This window comes from Periplaneta americana, chromosome 9, assembly GCF_040183065.1.
Source record: "Periplaneta americana isolate PAMFEO1 chromosome 9, P.americana_PAMFEO1_priV1, whole genome shotgun sequence".
Taxonomy (NCBI): Eukaryota; Metazoa; Arthropoda; class Insecta; order Blattodea; family Blattidae; genus Periplaneta; species Periplaneta americana.
The window spans coordinates 75,711,477-75,735,362 of record NC_091125.1 but is presented as its reverse complement, the minus strand read 5'-3'; the positions used below and the strand labels follow the sequence as shown (position 1 = coordinate 75,735,362).

General features: G+C 36.8%; 1 protein-coding gene across 1 annotated transcript in view; it reads right to left on the bottom strand.

Moving 5' to 3' along the window:
• Fs (Follistatin) overlaps positions 1-22,586 on the bottom strand; it is a 502,124-nt gene extending 479,538 nt beyond the window's left edge. Inside the window, exon 1 of the mRNA XM_069835112.1 lies at positions 22,345-22,586. Coding sequence (XP_069691213.1) covers positions 22,345-22,402 — 58 coding nt within the window. The 5' untranslated portion in view covers positions 22,403-22,586. The remainder of the gene's footprint in view (positions 1-22,344) is intronic.
• Between the last annotated feature and the right edge of the window lie 1,300 nt (positions 22,587-23,886).

The window sequence follows — 23,886 nt, the reverse complement described above, 5'->3', positions numbered from 1 at the left end:
AAATGATTATCACTTTTTACATAGGTACTGTAATACAGCATCATAATATAAATAATGCCTCCTTATGATTGAAATATTTTTACCATGTCATAGTGACTGTAGTACAATAGCGCAGTTTTCTTACTTTTAATTGTATAATATATCTATATTCCATGTATTTTACTATACATTTATTTTAATGCAAAATGTGATTCTGCACATATAGTAAGGATAACACTGGCCCAATATTAAATTGATTCACTGTACACCTGAAATATTCGGTCCGGGGTTCAGAAAGGTACAGTACTAACTCGATCCGAACTATGTAGGTATAGACAAGTTTACTGAAATTCAAGACGTTTTGAGAGAGATTTATACTGTACTGAACGTGCGGGTTCCTTAAATTCATTTGCAAGTAAATAATAATAATAATAATAATAATAATAATAATAATAATAATAACAATAATAATAATAATAACAATAACAACAAATAATTGGGATTTAATACAGCTGATTATTCTTCTTCAGATTCGTAATGTACCTAAATATTCAGAAATATAATTCTTGCCAAGCTTAGATGGAATCACACTACTCTCCAGACTTTGCCTGACCGAAAATATAATAAATCATTGGGTGCAAGCCTGTTGGTTATGCAGCTTTGTCACATTCTTTCAATAGATAAATATTAGTAATTGTGTTTTACAATCGCAAGGGCGCCCATAGGGGGTATTTCTACCACTGAGATTTTTTATTTTTAAGCGTTTTTAAATTTTCTTCTACCTGCTCAATACAGGTTTTCTCAAATCCTCGGTAAACAATTCAACAAAAGCGAATGCTTTAACCATGAATGTGTGCCCAGAGTACAGTAATCTAGATTTCAGAACTGGGTATTTTTCATGTTCAATTTTCTCTCTCCTCGTCCATCCATTTCCTCTAATTTTCTAACCATCTTCCTACTACTGAGATTGGATCCTGCGGGCGCCCTTGTGCAATCGTCTTATCAGCCATACGTTATCCCATTATTACACATCGTACAATCTTACACAAAAGAGTTGTTGCAACGTCATATAAAATTCCAGTACCAATAATGTCCTGCCACCTGCATAAATATAAACGTTTACAGCAAGATAAGCTGACCGATGTACTCGAGCTGTTGCCGTCTAAGTTTGACGAATAGATTACATCGACATTTTAATCATGTGACTGGTACGGCAACCCGCAGCACTACACGATATGAAACTACTAGTATTACTACTGTATTAGTCCCAGTATGGAATTGACATCACTTCTTGTAGTGTTGCTACCCTACGGCTACAACGGATGGTGGGCAGAGAAATAGCATTGTACCTTAAAATAAGCCTTAACATCTTCCTACAAACTTAGATCGAAGAATATTTTCAGCAAAAGAACAACAATACTGGAACTCTGTAACTCATATTTGACGCATGCCAAAGTAATGAAGGGACATCAATTCCCAGCACCATACCATACAATACGAAGCCATCGGCGTCGCTCAGGCGGTAGCGCGTTTGCCTACTGATCCTGAGTTGCTCTCGGGCGTGGATTCGATTCTCGCTTGGGTTGATTACCTGTTGGGTTTTTTCCGAGGTTTTCCTCAACTATAAGGTTAATGTCAAGTAATCTAGGGCGAATACTCGGCCTCATCTTGTCAACAATCTCATCACCAATTCCATCGACACTAAATAACCTAGTAGTTGATTCAGCGTCGTTACATAACCAATTAAAAAGCATTACACTGCCGTCTTATATTTGCAAAAGTTTTATTAGATAAATTCAACACGAAGAATACTTATTTATTTATATTAGTTCCAAGGGTCAGCTGAAGTGTTTTACTGAGATGATACTGATAACTGCCACATTTTGCTGAGATGTGTATTGTCCTAGAATCTAGGACCTAGATCATATATGTAACTGATAGGTCATCGCTATGTTAAAATCGGCAGCACTTTGAAGAGAACAACCGCCAGGATCGCCACCCGTCCACCGTAAACGAACACGAGATGGCAGTACAGTCGCTAATTCAATTCAAATGGGAATTATGACGTGACTCCTTATGTAAAACTAGATGGCAGCGTAGTAAACCTGACAAAAGTTGTTAACGTCAAAGCCTATAAGATCGACCTATCTAAGATATATGATCTAGGGTAAAACCCAACACGAGAAGCAGCTATTTCTTGGGTATTGTGAATAAAAAGCTGTGGGAATAGGTTTTCTCTGAATACTTCGACATTTCCTGTTACTATTAGACCATAACTGTTCCTTACGTACCTGTCTATGGCGATAAATTCGGTTAAAATCATTCTACACAGCATATTCCATACAATAAGTTACCACAAAGAATATCGGTTTTCAATTGACATTGAACTTATGCGTACGTGCTTATCGTATTTCAAAGCACAGTCTCTCATAACACATAATATAAGCTTTCTTTTCCCCTCTATAGTGTCATACTTGAAGTCGGGTACCAAGACCATCTCTAAGGATTCCTACGATATTTGCTCCAATTACACTTCCGTATTAGTAATTCCTTCGGAGATGGTAACCTGGGAAGTTGATGCGATAAGTGGTATTTGTTGCTTTTTTGTATAAGCGATAAGCTTCATTGCAGTATTACGTATAAATGATAGTATTATCGCAACGGAAATAAGTGAGTGTGCCCCGAGAAAACCAGTCACAAAACTTTGTATCTAGCACAAAATATTTCATGTATGCTCACCAGGACTTGAAATTAGCTGCCAAATCTCTATCGTAACTAATCTCTGAGAAAAATGTTACTTCAATAATATTCGTAGACTATCATCTTCTGTTTTCATGCTTATTAGATTAGACGTTTGTGAACTCAAATCCGGCTCAGAGCAATAATGATGATAATAATGTTTTATTTTTGCTGGCAGAGTTAAGGCCATAAGGCCTTCTCTTCCACCCAACCAGCTTTAATCAATACAATACATATTTAAATTACGAATATTTACATTACACTTAAAAGGTTCTCCAGCAATATTCTTCAGTTAAGTTAACGACTAGTAGACTACATATTTATTTAAATTTAGATAAACCTATAAGGTAAAGTAGTAACTTAATTTATGAGCTAATTTAATTCAATCAATTATAATTAATTTGATATTTGAGATAGCTAGTAAAATGATCAAAATTAATTTAATATAAGCTTACTAGAACTATGTTACAGGGAGAAAAAAAAAATATATATATATAAAATATATTTCTATAATGAGAATATTAATGTAATTGCCATTAGAGGTTTTGTAAATCTATTTAGAGCAATGTACGTCTATGGACGACAAAAAATCGCAGGCACGACTGCCTTTGCAGGAGAAGGGAAACCGAGTTTAACCCTTGTTGAAAACTTATGGCACTTACATAAGCGTATTCTGAATTATATTTCTACTAACAATATTACTAGCCACGTATACCAGGAGATTTTCCGTTCTGTAGACAAGTGTCCTGTGAGAACTACAAAGGTCTCTGATATTCGAATCAGATGAAATAGAAAAGTTAGTACCAAACATCGCTGAAAAATTCTGGAGACTTCCACAAAATATTTAGAAACTCGCGAAAAGAAACAAAACTAGGATGAAAATGTTAGATAGGCCTATCCGTTGTACAAAAAACGAACACTCAGATTCGAAGTACTCAGGTCTCTGTATCAATTATACAATTATAATCTAAAGTCTAATGGGTTTGTTTTCCATGTAGCTAAATGGAGTCAATAGATTTTCTGAACAAGAAACATGATGGGGAAGATAATTTTGTAGTATTACGTTTCTTAGTCGCCATTCCACCATTCATCGACAATTTACGTATATCAAAATCGCCGGGAAAATTACTGAAGTATCATCTCCCTCCCTTCGGAACCAACCTTACACACGAAGCAACCGAGTCAACTTCCAAGTTTTTCATATCACACAATGAAATCACTAATAAATAATAAATTTAGTCTTCGCCATAAAGAATTAAGGAAGCTTAATAAAAAACTGTATCCGAATATTCAGAACGTAGTGTGTTCCATTTCATAAAATATTCAAGGCAATGGATGTTTCAGATAAATACGTTCACAAAACTAAATCTTACTTGAAATCAAAATTCTACTACTAGATTTACGCTTCATAATGATCGTTATGACGATGAAGACATTGACAATCATATTACAGTGTGATGGTGGTGACACTGCCAATGATGATGATGATAATGATGATGATGATGATGATGAAGATATTGATAGATATAAAGAACAAAGGTAATAACATAATATAACATAATATAATATAATATAATATAATATAATATAATATAATATAACATAATATAATATATAATATAATATAATATAATATAATATAATATAATATAATATAATATAATATAATATAATATAATATAATATATTTGTCAACAGCATTTACTGTATATCTGCTAAGGTATACCTACACATTACTGTATTTATATCAGATCATAACTCTCATGTACATTCGTTTACAATTTCATTATTATTTACTCCTGTATTCTAATTTATACCTCCTCTGTTACTATTAATAAATTAACTCTACCCTACAATTCCATTTCCTACTTTTATTCTCAGTTGTCACTAATCTTTTCCCTCATCTCCTATCCGACTCCTTTAACTCTGTACGAGTATATGATATGTTGTTGATAATGGTTATGACAACATATCTATGCTAGTGATAATAATAGACAGTGATGATGATGATTATCATCATCATCATCATCATCATCATCATCATTATCGTCCACACCTGTGGAGTAACGGTCAGCGCGTCTGGCCTCGAAACCAGGTGGCCCGGGTTCGATTCCCGGTCGGGGCAAGTTACCTGGTTGAGGTTTTTTCCGGGGTTTTCCCTCAACCCAATATGAGCAAATGCTGGGTAACTTTCGGTGTTGGGCCCCGGACTCATTTCACCGGCATTATCACCTTCATCTCATGCAGACGCTAAATAACCTAGATGTTGATAAAGCGTCGTAAAATAACCTACTAAAATAAAAAAATCATCATTATCATCATGACGATGTGTGATGGTGATTCTATAGTGCTTATTGTGACGATGATAACATTCGTGTTATCCGTTAATGTTAATGACGTAACAGTGACAACGATGACAATAATGGTTATATGATAATGATGATAAATTAATGAATAAGCCTATTTGATTCTCACAATTAGCATTAAAAGCTTAAAGCCTGAAGCAGAAGAAGATGATGATAATAATGGTGATAACAGAAATGTGTTCGTGGTGATGACCACGTCGACTTCACTATAATGATGACAATGACAATTATGATTTAATATTATTTTAAGATTTGATAGTAGTGATGCTGACATCAATATCAGATAATGATTATAAAGACGATGATACGGTTATAGTAATGATGACGAAAACACTTTCAATGTGTTCATATAATGAAGATGACAATGAAGATTATGGTGGTGCTGATGACGATGAAAAAGTGATGACATCGTAGTACCGAACACAACGGCGGCGAGAATAAAGGTGATGATGACAGACAACGATATAAGAGCTTTTATAACTTAACTAAATTGTTATTTGGCTATAGCTGTGAATTAGACAGAGACGAGAAATAACTCCATACTATAGTAATATAGCTTTATTTAAATGCTAAAAATCATTTAAGCACTTTATTATTGCTAACTTAGCAATGCTGTTAAATAAATGCAGTTTTGTTTCGAAGGACAATAAAGGATAAAAGGAAGAAAGGAACTATATAAAAAGAAAAGAAAGATAGAAAGATATAAAGAATGAAAGAAAAATAGAAAGAAATAAAGAAGGAAAAATATAAGGAGAGAAAATTATATAGAAAGAAGAAAGAAAGAAATTAAGAAAAGAGAATGAAAAAAGAAAGAAAGAATAAAAGAAGGAAGGAAAGAGATAAGGAAATAAAGAAAGAAGAAAAATAAAAGAGAGAGAAAGAAAAGAGAATAAAAGTAGCAAGGAAAGAAAGAAAGAAAGCAAGAATGAAAGTAGAAAAGAAAATAAGAAAAGAAAGAAAGAATGAAAGAAGGAAGGAAAGATATAAAGAAATAAAGAAAGAAGAAAAGAAAGAAAAAAGAATAAAAGTAGCAAGGGAAGAAGGAAAGAAAGCAAGAATGAAAGTAGAAAAGAAAATAAGAAAAAAGAAAGAAAGAATGAAGAAGGAAGGAAAAATATAAGGAACAAAGATAGAAAGAAAGAAATAAATAAGAAAGAGAAGAGAAAGAAAGGAGAAATAAAGAAAGAAGAAAGAAAGAATAAAAGGAGGGAAAGAAAGAAAAAAGAAATCACGAGAGAAAGAAAGAAATAGATAAATAAAAGAAGAAATAATTAAAGAAAAGGAAGCGCAAAAAAAAGATAGGAAGGAAAACAAAGAAAGAAAGAATAAAAGAAGTAAGGAAGGAAAGATATAAGGAAGGAAATAAATACAAAAAGAAAGAAAAGAAAGAAATGAGAAATGAAAAGAAAAATAAAAAATAAAAGAAGGAAGGAAAGATATAAGAAAAGAAACCAAGAATGAAAAAATGTAGAATATGTTAGGGGACAAATAAGTCAAAATAGAGAGAAATTCAGCAAATAGAAACGAAGGGGAGAAGAAAAGAAAAAAAAGAACTGAATTGGAAGGTAGTAAGGAAGAAAAAACTTCATAAAATGGATAAAAAAGCAAATAAGAAAATTAGCAACTGACTAATCAATCAAGCACGCCTACATGTAAGCCTGTAAGCAAACAAATTCACAAAGGAACCAGCGAAATAACCCACATTGAATTAAATGTTGTAAAGAGGAGGAACAGCAAGTGAAATATTGTATACAAAACAGCTATTAAATATCAATACTATTTTTCAAAAGAACATTTTATATTTGACGTATTTTAAAGAGTAATAGTGTATTGACTTCTGGGGCGATACTCAGTTCTGGGTCACAAAAAAATAAATATATTTCACACATCCTTGTTCAACACATCTTCTTAGACCATGTTCTGTAATTTTCAAATGCATTTGCTTGGAAGTATTATACGAATAACACCATTCGTAAAAGCATCGCCAAATTCTAATGATAAAATTATTAAAAAGTCTCATAAGCAACTTAAAGAAGTATAGTGCTTCGTATTATATTTACTGGTAAAATATGGAACATTACAAGTGTAACGGTGTCATTAAATAACACAATTCCATTTTACATATTATGCGTCATTTAAAATAACTACAATTAAGTGAAGTTTTGTCATTATAGACATGCTCTCTCATTTCCCCCACTCCATTTTTATTTTCAATGACATTCCACTTCAAAAAAAAATCTCTAATCTCTTTAATTCCTGTACTATGAATCTGCAACACACATTAATATTCTAGCGGGACTGACTTCCTTCATCCGACTGCCGAAAAACTCGTGTGATATAAGTCGGCATGTGTAGGCTGCATAGTCTATATAATTAAAAACCATTATCGAATGTATCGATGGCTAAGAAGTGATACCCCGTATCTAGAAGAATAATTGTCATTTAGTTTAACTACATTATTGAAATCAACTACGTTATTATTATATTTACAAAATTGGACAGTTAATTAATATTCTGTCTTCGAGCAGAAGATCTTGCAAAGCAGGAACATACATTTAAAGTTTGTGTAGTTGCAGAAAAATTAATTTTTGAAATTGTTCTTTTCTTTTATTCACCTCCAAATTTACAGATACGAGGTATCACTTCTTATCCATCGATATATTCCTTATACTCTTACACACAATAATATTATTTATAAAATACAATGAACTATAACAAAATCCTAGAAAAGAGTTTGACTAACTAGCTGTGTAATACATTACGGCACAAGACCTTCAAATATTCTCCATTGCTTTTCAGCTATAAAGTATTGCATTTCATGTGCATACTTGTTTGATGAATTCCTCTTGAGTAAGAACAATATCTGTCCATTATTTTAAAAGAAAATCATACATGAACTGACAAAAAGGGCGTGCCAGGAGCTGTTTTCTCTGAATTAAGATTGTTTCAATTCTGTGAAAATTTAAAATTCGTTTTATTATAGTTACAATACTTTCGTATAATTCTGTAGTGCTCGGGACAACTTACGGAACATCTGCTCGCTTGGAAAAAAATACATAGGTATTCCTCCCATTACAATAATTCATACAGAAAAAAATCAAATCGACATAAACCAGTGTAAGTTGTCAATAAATTGTCAAAAAAGGTTTGTGGAAACTGACTTATGTCACTTTTCCCAAGCACTGCAGAATTAATATAAAATGTTAATAATATACGTGAATTAAGTGGCATGAAAGGAATTCATGTGGAAAAATGTTCATATTAGGTTGTTCAAAAAATGTTTGAATTATGTATTATAATTATGTCTTATAAGTAAAACATTACAGGATAAGGCTATCAAATTTTACGCCACTATAATGGGTGGTATAATCGATATGCATGTCCAGAGATGGCGCAGAGAAGCCATTCTGTGTGGAGTACTGCAAGTTGAAAAGGACGAATTTGAAGTGAATTGAATTGAATTTACGGGAGGGGGGCACTATGGCCCAGCACTGCGACTTGTTAAGGTATATTGCGCTAATCCTCAAGCTAGGCGCATTCCTAAACACACACCGGCTGACTACACTACGGTTCGCTGTGTACCCAGGTGTCGAGCAGGCAACTCCCCTCGTCCCTAGGCCAGCCCCCTCAGTGCGTCGCCAGCCGGCGAATGATGACGAAATGGAGAAATGGTGACGAAACGATGTAAATGCCTAATACGGAGAAAAACGGGAGAACCCCGAGAAAAATCCCAACTGCGATCTTCTCCGCCACAAGTGTCACGAAATGGAGAAATGTTGACGGAATGATGTAAATGCCTAATACGGGGAAAAACGGGAGAACCCCGAGAAAAACCCCAACTGCGACCTTGCCCGTCACAAGTGTCACTACGGCGTGAGCAGATGGTTTGATAAGAAAAAAAATGCGTTTCATTAATCAAATGTTTAATTTTATTAACTGTTTTACTGGAAACTTCCAGCAAATGATTAATAACATCCTTCAATACAGCAAGGATTCCTACTGGTGGGTAAGACAACTACCAGACATTATTAGAACAAAGATACCGATGATAGAATATAGATGGGATGTTCTTCAGCTTTCTAGTTCTTTGAATCCATAAAGTAAATTCCAAAATGAAACCGATCAAAAAATTAATAAGGAACTGAAGACCTGTGTGTACTAAATGGTTCTCATCAGTGGAACTACATTTCTTTAAGAACAATACCATCAGTGATTTAACAAAATGTTACAAGTGTAAGAACAGGAATTGTGACTACATAGAAAAGTGACTAAGTCAATAGTTTGTTTAGGCTACATTAAGAAATATGATAGTTCACTTAATAAAGCCTTAATAATAACAATCGGAATTGAAAGAAAAATAAGATAATTCTTTTAAGACACACGATCGAATGAGATCTTAGCCATAAGCAAAATAGTTTATAATTTTTGTTAAAGCAAACAGATTACGATACCTGGAAAACCCTACGAGATTTATACTGGCTAAAGAATGTTTGCTAAATTTGATTCCGCTATTCTCCATTCTAATGGAAAGGACGTAAACATTCGACCATCGTGAACACTAGCGTATTAAATTAAATAAAAATTGTCACGAAAATGATACATAATTTTTTCAACATTCGTAAAATTATTTTATTATTTTGAATTATCCGCCCGCAGGAAAGAGAAGAAAAGAAAAGTTTTTAAAAAGCATAACGATTTCATTTTGTGTGCTGAAACGGATCATCAGCCTACAATCATTAAGGATGATGATGATGATTATTGCGGTGTTTATAATTGGATTAGTGTTTAAATTTTTCATAAAATATTACTAAAAATATAAGGAATCACTCGTTTCTGGACTGTACTAAAAGGCATTTTTTTATAATTCCAGAACTAAGACGACACTAATAATTTTTCCCTTGAGATTATTCAAGTCTGCTTCAAGGGGAGCTTTACCCGAAAGCTAGATTTGCATAAAAAGACATTTTACTTCACTTTTAAACTGTTTGAAGTAAGTAATTAATTTTTCACAAATTTATGTAAAATAGCTGTACGTATATTCCAATTATAGGCCCTAATATATTTTTTCTATTTAAGAATACCGGCATTTAAAAGTGACAAGAATGCTGAAATACATCAGTGAATGAGACTCACAATCGGAGAAAATTCCTTTAATTTCTTTCCAGACATTTAAGATCTTGCTTGAGTGGTATATCCATGAGTAAAGAATATTCTACAACCGGGTGATAATACCATAACAAAAACACAATTTCTGGCTCTCCCTTACATGCTTATGGGCAGAGAACATGGAACAGTTACAAAATTCGCAACAAAAAGTAGAAATGATTCTGTATATCAAAATGAATTTCCCTCAAAAAGTTTTGTTTGTCAATATTAACTTTACAGACTCAATTATTAGTTTATGCTACGTAATTACGACAAAAAATCACGAAGAATGTCGTCTGCAGATTATTGAAATTGATCGTTATTGTATGTTTTATTTAAAATAAAGGTCCATTAAATTTCAATAAACATCATTATATTTCATGTTCATAGTTTGCAAATCAGTTTGCGCCTAGATACAGAGTGTGAACAAATTCTATTCCTCAATTGTATGGGGATTTTAAACCAACTTCAGATATTCACATGTAGTCTAACCCCTGGTCATGTGATGTGTATACACTACGCGGTACCGTCTTAATACACAGGTAAATAAGAGACTAATGAATAGAGTTCTTTTGAGAGATGGATCATGGAGGTAAGTGAAACATAAAGGTCTAATATCATTGTGGTCGTTTGTGAACGGTTTTTGAGATACAGTATTCATAAAAGCGAAAAGATGGCCAAATTAGAACAAGTGTTTACGTAACAGAAGAGGCTGAGTCGCTAAATTCTGTTCGTAACTGCACGAAAGGTAGATTAATCTAACACGTCATAGAGGGACATTGCTGCCTTTGCATTTCCTCCTTCCCAGTCTAGTCCTGCATCCGACTTACTTCTACCACAGTCTAGTATATACAGTCACGAAGCTTGAGTTTTTGAGGGTACTAGAAACAATAGACTGTGCAGGTACTATTTCGCGATGTGATGAGGTGATAGTAGCGAGTCCACACCTGTGGAGTACGGTCAGCGCTTCTGGCCGAGAAACCAGGTGGCCCGGGTTCGATTCCCGGTCGGGGCAAGTTACCTGGTTGAGGTTTTTTCCGGGGTTTTCTCTCAACCCAATACGAGCATATGCTGGGTAACTTTCGGTGCTGGACCCCGGACTCATTTCACCGGTATTATCACCTTCATTTCATCCAGACGCTAAATAACCTAGATGTTGATACAGCGTCGTAAAATAACCCAATAAAATAAATAAAAGATAGTAGCGATCCTAGTGGTTAGCAACTATCTATGGATTCATATTTACTACGTATTGAGCTTCGAGACTGTATATACTAGACTGTGCTTCTACCGTCACTGAATGGACGATTACCACGTCTTTTTGTCGCATACTTTGTTACCAGTCTTCGAAGACATTACAGTCAAACCATCAATTTTACGCAACAAATGAATAAACGATACATTTGTTCGTATTTACTCTACAAAATCCCCAACATAACGTCTCCCGTCTTCCTGGAATACGGATTCCGAAATTATTCAACTAAAAATGCTGGAAACCAGTCCACAAAACACCACAATGATATTACACTTGTATGTTTAAATAATTGCCCTGATTCATTCCTCAAAAGGACCGTAATTAGTACTCTTTCAGCCTGTACAACATCTAATAACTTAAGACACGCTCAGTCCATCAAGAAAAAAGTTAAATTTCCATCCCCTGTCTGGAATTGCACCCGGGTTCGCTGGATTTGTAGTTAGAAACACTATTGCTTCAACATAAGAAAATCTGTTATTTAAGACTCACCAGTGATTTAATGGTTACCATCATCGCCAACATATCAAGATTTAAGGAATAAAAACCGGCAAAGTGATATGAAATTTTAAGAATGGTACAAGTACTTCCTTCCCAAGTAAAATAAAGAATGTGCAAGAACCTTTCTCCAGAATGAGACACTACCAAGAAATTTTACTAACTGTATCTCGCACGTGTGAAGGTTATACTCTTTAATAGTTAACTTATATTATTATCTTAACATAGAGTAATTAATTTCGCATTATTAGTGTCCTCACTTCCACAAATAAAATTCTTCGTACTGGCAGACAAGCGAGTTCAAGATTTTAGTTGGTGTTAGAAACCAATGCTTAATACCTATTAATATTTTTGGTTATCAAAGTAATCGCTTCAATTTATGTCAGGATATATCCATATTATTTTTATTTTTGTTTTACACGAAAAAAATAATATGTCCATCGCTGTGGAGTATCGGTTAGCATGCCGTAAAACGAGCGCGCCCGGGTCCAAATCCTGGTTCGAACAAGTTACCTGGTTGGGTTTTTTTCAAGGTTTTCCCTCAACCCATTATGAGCAAATGCTGGGTAATTTTCAGTGTTGGACCCTGGACTCATTTCGCCGGAATTATCACCTTCATATTATTCAAACGCTAGATAACCATATCGATTGATCAAGTGTCTTAAAATAATCCACTAAAAACACAATGATTATCCCCACCGCCACCACTGTCTTTAAGAATAGGCTTTTAAACTCAATATTTACAAGTAGCGAGACTTCCTTGACACATAGGCCTAATTCTCTCCGGCGTGGATAAAGCGTCAGCACGTAGAGCTGAAAACCCGGGTTCAAATCCCGGCGCCGGAGAGAATTTTTCTCCGTTCCATTACTCTTTCATCGTATGATGACGCAGAATATCTGCATGGAAATATCATATGTACTTCGGTACATTATAATAATAATATATATGATATGCGTAAATCACTTCGTGATTTAAGACGGCGCTTATTCCGTCGGATCCCGGCCAACTAGTCACTCATTACGAGTGCACCTCAGCACATGTGTGGACTTCGTTCCTAGGTTCATAGATATCTATAACGTAGTGCAGAGGGCGGCCACTAGAGGGAACCCAAGAGTTGGAAATTAAAACTGAGACGATTCTTCCGACGCCGGGGTGGAATCCGGTGTGGCTTAGTGGATAAAGCGTCAGCACGTAGAGCTGAAAACCCGGGTTCAAATCCCGGCGCCGGAGAGAATTTTTCTCCGTTCCATTACTCTTTCATCGTATGATAACGCAGAATATCTGCATGGAAATATCATATGTACTTCGGTACATTATAAGAATAATATATACTAATTGACTTTACTGAACAACACAGCTTAAGGTAAGACATGTGACGCTTACTCAGTGTCATTGAGAAGAGGTAAATTTATCTTCCTTCGGCGGATCAGCAACACATGGAGCAAGACAAGTGTCCTACTGTCTTGTTGTTCATATAGTATCTCACCCTCAGCCCAAAACCTCCCTGCAAGGAATCGCTCTCACACACCTTTTGCTAGTTTTTTTTCCCTGTCGCGTATCCTTACCACAACCGTTATTCATCAGTCAGTCAATCGAAACGAATCGGTTCCGGTTCTCCCACGTTGAAGGTCTATTACAATCATAAAAGTAATATATTTCCATACACCACCGGAAATAGTCTCGATAAGGGCTGCGAAATCGGTGCAGAATAACTCCAACTCCAACTGACTGTTCATGACAGCTTATTGCATAATAATAATAAATACGTCAACCAGATAAAATAATGAAAAGAGGATTGGACATTTCATCACTTCCACGAGAATCATCAGCTACTTTCTAAGCCTAAAACCCATTTTTAAGCGTAAAACTAATGAGCAGCGATCAGTGTATGATACAGCAGTAAGCGGTCCTTGAAATATTGGAGATATAAAATATTATTCCGACGTAATATGGCCTAAATCGTCATGAATCTCCGTAAGAGTGCAGCTCAGAAGGCAGTGAAAATGTCAAAATACTATGTTATTTAAAGTTCATGAACAGATGTCAGAATGGGGGGGGGGACAATTTTATCGACTCCTAATATGTTTTTACTTAAGGTTCTTTCAATTCCAGTTTCCTAAATCACAATTCCCACTCTAGCGTCACAGCCTGACGTCGAGACTGAATCAACAATTTATTACCGGTATCGCTGCGTGTGAGGGAGTGTGTGTGTGTGTGTGTGTGTGTGTGTGTGTGTGTGTGTGTGTGTGTGTGTGTGTGTGTGTGTGTGTGTGTAAGAGAGAGACAGACAGACAGACAGAAAATTAAATACAACAATTGTTTAACTTCAGTATGCAAGATTATATATTTAATCGTCAGAACCTAATCTGATTTTGTTGAAATTAGTGAGCATTGAATTAGGTATTAGGGTATTCCACTATGTCCAGCAATTTAACATTTCCAAAGTTTCAGAACTACTTACATCATCGGTGCAGATTGGCAAGACCAGACGATCACGTATTTTGTTGGGCTCGTTAGGCCAGGCTAATCCGGCGAAACTACTTACAGGTTCTATCTTCGGTGCAGACTGGTATGACTAGAGGGATCACCTATTTTGTTGGACTCGTTACGTCAGGTTAACCCGGCGGAACAACTTACAAGTTCCATCATCGGTAATATAATATAATATAATATAATATAATATAATATAATATAATATAATATAAGATAAGACTGGTATGTTCAGCGACGTCACTTATTTTGTTGGGCTCGTTACATCAGGCTAATCCGGCGGAACGACTTACAGGTTCCATCATCGGTGCAGACTGGTATGACCAGAGGGTCACCTACTTTGTTGGACTCGTTACGTCAGGTTAATCCGGCGGAACAACTTACAGGTTCCATCATCGGTAATATAATATAATATAATATAATATAATATAATATAATATAATATAATATAATATAATATAATAATATTATAAGATGAGATTGGCGGGGTCACTTATTTTGTTGGGCTCGTTACATCAGGCTAATCCGGCGGAACAAGTTACAGGTTCCATCATCGGTGCAGACTGATATGACCAGCGGGGTCAACTAATTTGTTGGACTCGTTACGTCAGGTTAATCCGGCGGAACAACTCATAGGTTCCATCATCGGTGCAGATTGGTATGATCAGCGGGATACCTATTTTGTTGGGCTCGTTACGTCAGGCTAATCTAGCGGAACAACTTACAGGTTCTATCATAGGTGCAGATTGGTATGACCAGAGGGGTCACCTATTTTGTTGGGCTCGTTACGTCAGGCTAATCCGGCGGAACAACTCAACAGGTTCTATTATAGGTGCAGATTGGTATGACCAGAGGGGTCACCTATTTTGTTGGACTCGTTACGTCAGGTTAATCCGGCGGGACAACTTTACAGGTTCTATAAGTGCAGACAGGTATGACCAGAGGGGTCACCTATTTTGTTGAACTCGTTACGTCAGGCTAATCCAGCGGAACAACTTAACAGGTTCTAGAAGTGCAGACTGGTATGACCAGAGGGGTCACCTATTTTGTTGAACTCGTTACATCAGACTAATCCGGCGGAACAACTTAACAGGTTCTATCATAGGTGCAGATTGGTATGACCAGAGGGGTCACCTATTTTGTTGAACTCGTTACGTGAGGCTAATCCGGCGGAACACCTTAACAGGTTCTATCATAGGTGCAGATCGGTATGACCAGAGGGGTCACCTATTTTGTTGAACTCGTTACATCAGGCTAATCCGGCGGAACAACTTAACAGGTTCAATCATCGATGCAGACTGGTATGACCAGAGAGGTCACCTATTTTGTTGGACTCGTTATGTCAGGCTAATCCGGCGGAACAACTTACAGGTTCAATCATCGGTGCAGACTGGTATGACCAGAGAGGTCACCTATCTTGTTGGACTCGTTACGTCAGGCTAATCCGGCGGAACAACTTAACAGGTTCAATCATCGGTGCAGATTGGTATGACCAGAGAAGTCACCTATTTTGTTGGACTCGTTAAGTCAGGCTAATCCGGCGGACAAATTAACAGGTTCAATCATCGGTGCAGACTGGTATGACGAGAGGGGTCACCTATTTTGTTGGACTCGTTATGTCAGGCTAATCCGGCGGAACAACTTACAGGTTCCATCATCGGTGCAGACTGGTATGACCAGAGAGGTCACCTATCTTGTTGGACTCGTTATGTCAGGCTAATCCGGCGGAACAACTTACAGGTTCAATCATCGGTGCAGACTGGTATGACCAGAGAGGTCACCTATTTTGTTGGACTCGTTACGTCAGGCTAATCCGGCGGAACAACATAACAGGTTCAATCATCGGTGCAGATTGGTATGACCAGAGAGGTCACCTATTTTGTTGGACTCGTTACGTCAGGCTAATCCGGCGGACAAATTTACAGGTTCAATCATCGGTGCAGACTGGTATGACCAGAGGGGTCACCTATTTTGTTGAACTCGTTAAGTCAGGCTAATCCGGCGGAACAACTTAACAGGTTCCACCATAGGAGCAGATTGGTATGACCAGCGGGGTCACCTATTTTGTTGAGCTCGTTGTGCTAGGCTAATCCGCCGGAACTACTTACAGGTTCTATCATCGGTGCAGATTGGTACGACCAGAGGGGTCACCTACTCTGTTAGACTCGTTACGTCAGATTAATCCGGAGGAACTACTTACAGGTTCCATCATCAGGGCACATAAGTAACACCAGATGTATTGCCTATTCTGTTGGACTCGCTAAGGCGGTTGACAGAGCTCAGTTGTCCGTATTAGCCTGGTCTAATGAACCCAACAGAATAGGTGAACCTCTGGTCTTACCAATCGGCCCTGATGATAGAACATGTAAGTAGTCCCGCGACGCTGCAAATGTCAAATTCCAGGATAATCTTAATTCTCATCACTGTCACTGTGAAAGCCTGAAAACTTATATAAGTGAGGTCTGTTTATGGACATTTGTGTGCATACATAATATATGTAGCCTACATATTTTCCAAAATCGTTTACTTAGAATCAGTATTTTCATAATTACTTTTTATTCCGTGGTTCGCCCGCTTGTTAAGCACGAAATCTCTTAACAGTACTGGTTAACGAGGTATTGTACTCACCTTTAGTTTTCTATTATATTTCCTATTTCGTCCTTCAGACAACTTTTTAATATTTCAAGAGACACTGACCTGCGAAGTAATGTTTGTCTCAAAGCAGGGAATTTGGTGGGATCAAGAACGGCTAGCCAATAATTTTGCCTGTAACCCTCTCATTCGAGAACAGGTTCCTTGTACGTATCATACATCTAAGATATGAAACGCCCAGTTTCACTTCCCTTCTAACGGAAGCCGTTCTGAGAATTTCCGCTGGCCTAGTAACTAACGACAGTAACAATGAATGAAGTTATATTAATTTTTACTTATATAAGGATATTTAGTAATAGCTGCCCTTCGAATTTAGTCCAATACATGAGAGTAAATTAATATTACACATAGGCCTAATTGTTTAGGTTCTGAAAACAAGAAAAGAATCCCCAACAAAAATTTAATTTAAGATAATGCTTTTCTAAATGATGTAACTGAGAAAAAAATAATAAGTTAATATTTAAGAACTAATGTGTGGAATTTCCGATATCCAAAATAAATTAACACTTCATATATTCTGTTTACAGGTTACATAAGAGTATCAGTTTCGCACTAAAAGGATCTAAGTTCGATATCCGGCAGATCAAGTAAAGTTTATGATTTTATGTTAGACTTTATAGGAATATTTAGATTTAATTCCATCAACCGAATTTTACTTAAAAGTTACTTTGTTATGAAATATTTACTATTGGTTACACTTCGAATACAGTTCAGCACTTAAGAGCAAATTAATATGACACACAAATGTGTGATTCTGTAAACATAAAAATTCCACAACAATAACTAAATTTAATCGTAAATTAAAATAAGTAATTTTCATACAAATAATAATAATAATGCACTCAATTACCGGTATTCAAACGTAAAACAAAACCCCATGATCTGTTTAGAGGTTAATAAGCATTAACAATCTAGCACAGAGGTGTCTTGAGTTCGATATCCGACATATTAAGCGAGGTATGTGATTCTACGTCACATTTAATAGGAGTATTTTTCATTTACTTCAATTGACCGAATTTCATCCACATTTTACTATAAGATTTTGCATATGTATGGAAAAGAGACTGTAACATATTCAACGAATTCAGTTAAACTGTATATAATTTATCTATAGTCCAATTACAATACAATATTCATCTTGCTATGAATTTACTTCAGCATGGCGTAGGCCTATGACATAATTGGGATATTTCCTACAGATATTGTCGTGGACCTAAAAGCGGCTCCATTTACAAATGTTAGCTTTAAAAGGATAAATATCAGTAGATTTCAGCTTATCTAGTATAAAATAATTAAATATATATCAAATAGTTTCTACCTAAATATGCGCTAATACCTATACAATAATCAAATAGGTCAACAATCTACAATAGTACATATAATTACCAGATAATTTTGTATTAGCAAATGTTCCACTGACATTCATTTTATATGATACATATTTCAGTTCTTAATCATGGACATAGTCTTGTCTCAGCCGCACTGAATAATATAGGATTCGAAAAGCGCTGGTAATTGAAACTAGCATATTATATAACTAAAACAGAGGACATAAACTTTACATATAAATTTTCGTCTGGATAACGGTATGTATTTTTATCTATGTATATATAGAGTATATATATACAGTATATTTATACAGTATATATATAATATGTATATATATATATATATATAAATTTAGAATTTATAAAACAGTTATATTACCGGTTGTTCTGTATGGCTGTGAAACTTGGACTCTCACTTTGAGAGAGGAACAGCGATTGAGGGTTTTTGAGAATAAGGTTCTTAGGAAAATATTTGGGGCTAAAAGGGATGAAGTTATAGGAGAATGGAGAAAGTTACACAACGCAGAGCAGCACGCATTGTATTCATCTGACATAATTAGGAACATTAAATCCAGACTTTGAGATGGGCAGGGCATGTAGCACGTATGGACGAATCCAGAAATGCATATAGAGTGTTAGTTGGGAGGCCAGAGGGGGAAAAGACCTTTGGGGAGGCCGAGATAGATGGGAAGATATTAAAATGGATTTGAGGGAGGTGGGATATGATGATAGAGACTGGATTAATCTTGCTCAGGATAGGGACCAATGGCGGGCTTATGTGAGGGCGGCAATGAACCTCCGGGTTCCTTAAAAGCCAGTAAGTATATATAGACACACACGTGGATATATACACAGGTATAAACACTTCATGAGTCAGAATTAACCCAGAAAGTAGTTACATACTCGTATACTGTAAATAAACTATACCCATATATATATATATATATATATATATATATACACACACACACACACACACACACATATAGGCTGAACCGTAAGTAATGTCACTAATGTCATTAATTTCAGGGGGTTATTCTTTGAGATAATTCATTCAAAGACAAAAGTTTCATATAATTTTGCTCATTTTTGCTTCTTTTTCGAAACAAAAATTTTTCTATATGAAACATTTCATAGCGTGTTATGGGAAAGTCATTGGTTTAATTCCCGATATGCTCAGTCAATTTAAGAGAGCAGTTTATTATGATAATGAATTTTTTAAGGAATTTTAGTTTTGTTCTTTAAATGTGCAGGAATTTAATACGAACAAATGTAACTTTTCTGAAAAGGTCTTTTAAAATTTACATTTTTCGGATCAAATTTCTGCATATTTAACGCAAAATTTCTGTAAGATCATTTATTATCATACTACATTGGTACAATGAAATGTTTAATATAAAACAATTTTTATCTCGGAAAGAAATCAAAAACAATAAAAATTGTATTAAGGTGTTTTGTTTGAAATATCTCAAAGAATAACCTCCTCAAATTAATGAAGTTACTTACGTTCATCCTATATATACGACTCTTGTAGTATTACTTTTACCTTAATATTACTGATTTTACTAATTTATTTGTATTAGTCTTACAAAATCAACGTACCACTCTCAACTTACTAAAAAAATACAGCAACAATCTCTTAAAAATACAACATATACATTGTACTTATCGTACTTCAGTTTCGGAAGAATAAAACGTAATCCTTTCCTTGAACGACTTATTAAAGCAGAAACAAATTGAATCTTGACTTCCGGTAAAGTGTCAACTCAAGTCGTATGCTGTACCACTTGGTAAATGTTCGGAAGGGTAGCTCTTCCTACTGGAAATAGTTAAAATCCTATTAGTCATCAGCAAGACTGTTCACCTCCTCTAACAAAAGAATTGTTACCGTAAAGTTTACGAAACACATTTTTTCTGCAAGAAGTTTTAAAGTACGAAACTTACACGAAATTAGTTGCCAGTTTCTTCATGAAACAAGGGCAGTAGTATTGTTTCCTCTACATTTCCAAATAACTTAAAAAGTCACACATCACTGTCTTCGTATTGCAATTATGGAAGTTATGATACTATTTTCCACTCGCCAGGTGGAGGTCAATGACCTTATTTCTCCCTACTGTGCTACTGACACATGAAATATATTCCGAAATGTTGGGTACATTTCTCTTTCATAAAAACGTTTCAAAGGTCGAAAGTTTTTCCCACCAACTCTTAATTCAGTTCTGGAGATGGCCCTAATATAAACACTAGAAAGTTTAAACATCTTGCCATTACGCACTCGTTCACAAAACTTTTCTGTCTTAGTTTACTCGATGTGAGTGTGTCCAACAAACATTATGAAGTCTACAGTCACTCATACTTTAAAAATGAACAAAGATGATTAAGTTCCTTATTAACAACGCTAGTCATAAATCTGTTGTTTCAAACCTCGAAATACACGATTATTTACCTAAGCGAAAGATTATTTTCCATGAATCATACACTGTTGCTATAGAATCTAGTACTTGCTAAAAATCTTGCGTACTGTAGTTCAGCAGAAACGAAATAAAAATGTATAACATACAGTTTCGAATATCCATTTCTGCAAATGGAATATTAGAAGAAATGTGCCTATTTAGAGACTATAACGGTAATAATTAAGAAAAGTGAACGAAAATATGGAATTAAGCGACATATACATTCTTCTAAATATTACTTTACGAAACTTTACTTTCCGTAGAATACGTCAGATCGAAATTAACTTCTGCATTACGGTTTGCCATAAATCAACCAAAGTTAAACATTTACTGGCTTACTTTCTGTATGTTCACTTACAAAACTTTTTTTCTCTCATGAAACATATTTGAACGGAATTCATCAATTTATTAACATCCATGTTAGTGTTTTGCACACATGAACGAGTAATCGAAAGGAATGTCATAGTCTTTCAAAACGTGTTTTTACTTACTAAAACAATTTAAATCACGTGGGAACATCTTTCCAGATAATACTGTGGTTTTCAGAAACTTTTTGTCGAAGCCAATATTAACACTTAGTGCGGAAAATTCTGATTTTGAATCTGCATACTCTATTTTGACAACTGTGTTAAAAATAAAACAAATCTCAAAGTGTGACAGTGAACTGGGTCGTGCGGACGCTTCTCTCGCGGTAATCGAATGCACAGTAGAGCGATTGTTTTACGACACTGCGACTACAGCATTGTAATAATTTGAAGCAGAGGAATGCGATCACCTATGACGTCTAGCCACAATTTTCTCTCGTGACGGAGTAACGGTAGAAGTTTGGGCTGTCAGAACACGTTGCAAAAGAGAAACATTTACACGGAGATCGTCCTCTTCACGTGGTCGCGTGTAATCCGAGTCGTTTTCGGCAACTGGGAAAGCCGCGTTCAGAGTTCATCGCAATTAACGGGAGCGCTGTCAGCTTGACAGCAGGCCCCGCCGCACATGGGGGCACACCGGCGCCGTTTTAGAATTGCCGTCGACTTTTTCAGGACGTTGAACCTAGTGTACCGGAATTATTTTCTCCGGGGGTACAAATACGAGTCGGTCTGAATGGAGTGGTACTTACTATAAATAAGCCGCCGGCACGTGGAGGCGGCGACGGAGGTAGGGGTCAGGGGGGCGGAATTTGGCAGAACACTTGTTCTAAATTAACCAAAACTGTTGTTTACAACACAGAGCAACAGCTGTAAAAATTTTGCGCGTCGAGCGTGGTGTTGTTTGGGAAGTTGGGAGAAGAAAAGTTTTTCGCGCCGGCTCGGCACGGCACGGCTAAGCCAAGTCGCTAGCGTCCACTGAACCCATCGCCTGCCGGCCGGCCGAGGGAAGGCACGAGAAACCTGTTGGAGCAACTCGAAGTCGGCAAGTCGGGCCGCGACCCGCGGGTTCGGCTTACCTTGAGTCGGCTGCAGCAGAAGGACCAGCACCAGTATGGAAGACGCAGCGGCATTCATCGCGCTGTCGGTCTGAGAGTCGGGGAGTGAATGGCGGCCACGTGGCTAGCGGCAGAACATGTGCGCACAAGTCACATGACGGCCGCAGCGATATGCGCCGGCACCGCTACAGACTCAGCACACACACACACGCGAGATCCCGAGTCTTCCACACCGTCCGCTCCGAGACACACCACTGCCTGCGTTCCTGCCGGCACGGCTACTCGCGGAGCGGGCCGCGGGGGGGCGAGGGGACACGCGCCGGGCCGTGCCGAACGCTCTCAAGGCCTCCTCCGCGAGTTCATGAAGCGCGGCCGCCCCCCTCCTACTGTCCTCCCTCTGGACGCGCTCGCGGAGCACCGCGGCGGCCATTGATTGCGTCGTCACGGCCCTCCTCTGGGCTCGAACCCCAGAGTCTTCGGCCAGAGCCTTTAGATGTCGGCGACGTAAGACACGATCGATTTGGGCTCCAACAGTCATGGCAGACTTTAAACGCAGGTCATACGCCCCTCCACTGGATTCGAACCCAGAAGCCCTTAAATTCAGTTCAGATGTCGGTGGTGCCATGAGACACGAACAGTTTGGGATCAAATGGTCGTGGTACACTTTAGACGCGGTCCTTAAGTAAGCAGAGGATTTGCCTCTCCAGTGGATTCGAAGCCAGGAGTCTTTAACAAGATTCCTGAACATGTGAAATGTTGGCGGTGACATGAGACACGATCATCTTGATCAAACATTCACTTAAAACCACAGTCCCTACATTGTCATGGGAGACGCCTTTTCACCGGTCTCCATCCTCGGAATCCTAGATCGGAGTCAGTGAGATAACGCAATCACTTCGTAAGTGGTCGTGACACACTTCAAATCGTCTTCCGAGAAATAACAGGCAAATACTACTCCATTGGGCTCGAAACATGAAGTTGTCGACTAGAGACATGAAGTCCAATTGAGATGTCGGTGATATGAGCGACAATCAGTCTGGGATCAAACGGTCAAGAGATGTTTAAAACCGCCGAATCAAAATTATAAGAAGCATTGGGCTCGAGGTCCTGAGTACTTGACAAGGAGCACTACCATCATATGTCTGTTCCGAAGCACACAGTTAATCTGTCCCCATTTCGACTTCAAGACCCTGGAGACTCAAGAGCGTCATTAGACTAGCGACGTTTTCAATTTAACGGTTAGAATATTGCTGAATTCATTGCTTAAGAACCAGACTTTTGAAAAAAAAAATGAGGTAATAAGCTAGACCCGATTTTATTTTAAAGGCGCTTATTACTGTTGTAATAATAACAATAATAAAATTATTATCAAATTGTGTTAGGTCACTACATTATAGAGCACTCCACATAAGAGAACATTCATAAACTCATTTACAATCCAGAGATTTGGTTGACTGGTTACCAGTTCTCTAGAAATTTTCACTGGAAAGTGAGCTCTTTGACTCTGCTAGTTTAGTTGTATTTAATTTCAATTTTGAGGTCGGAACGTTTATAAGAAGGATT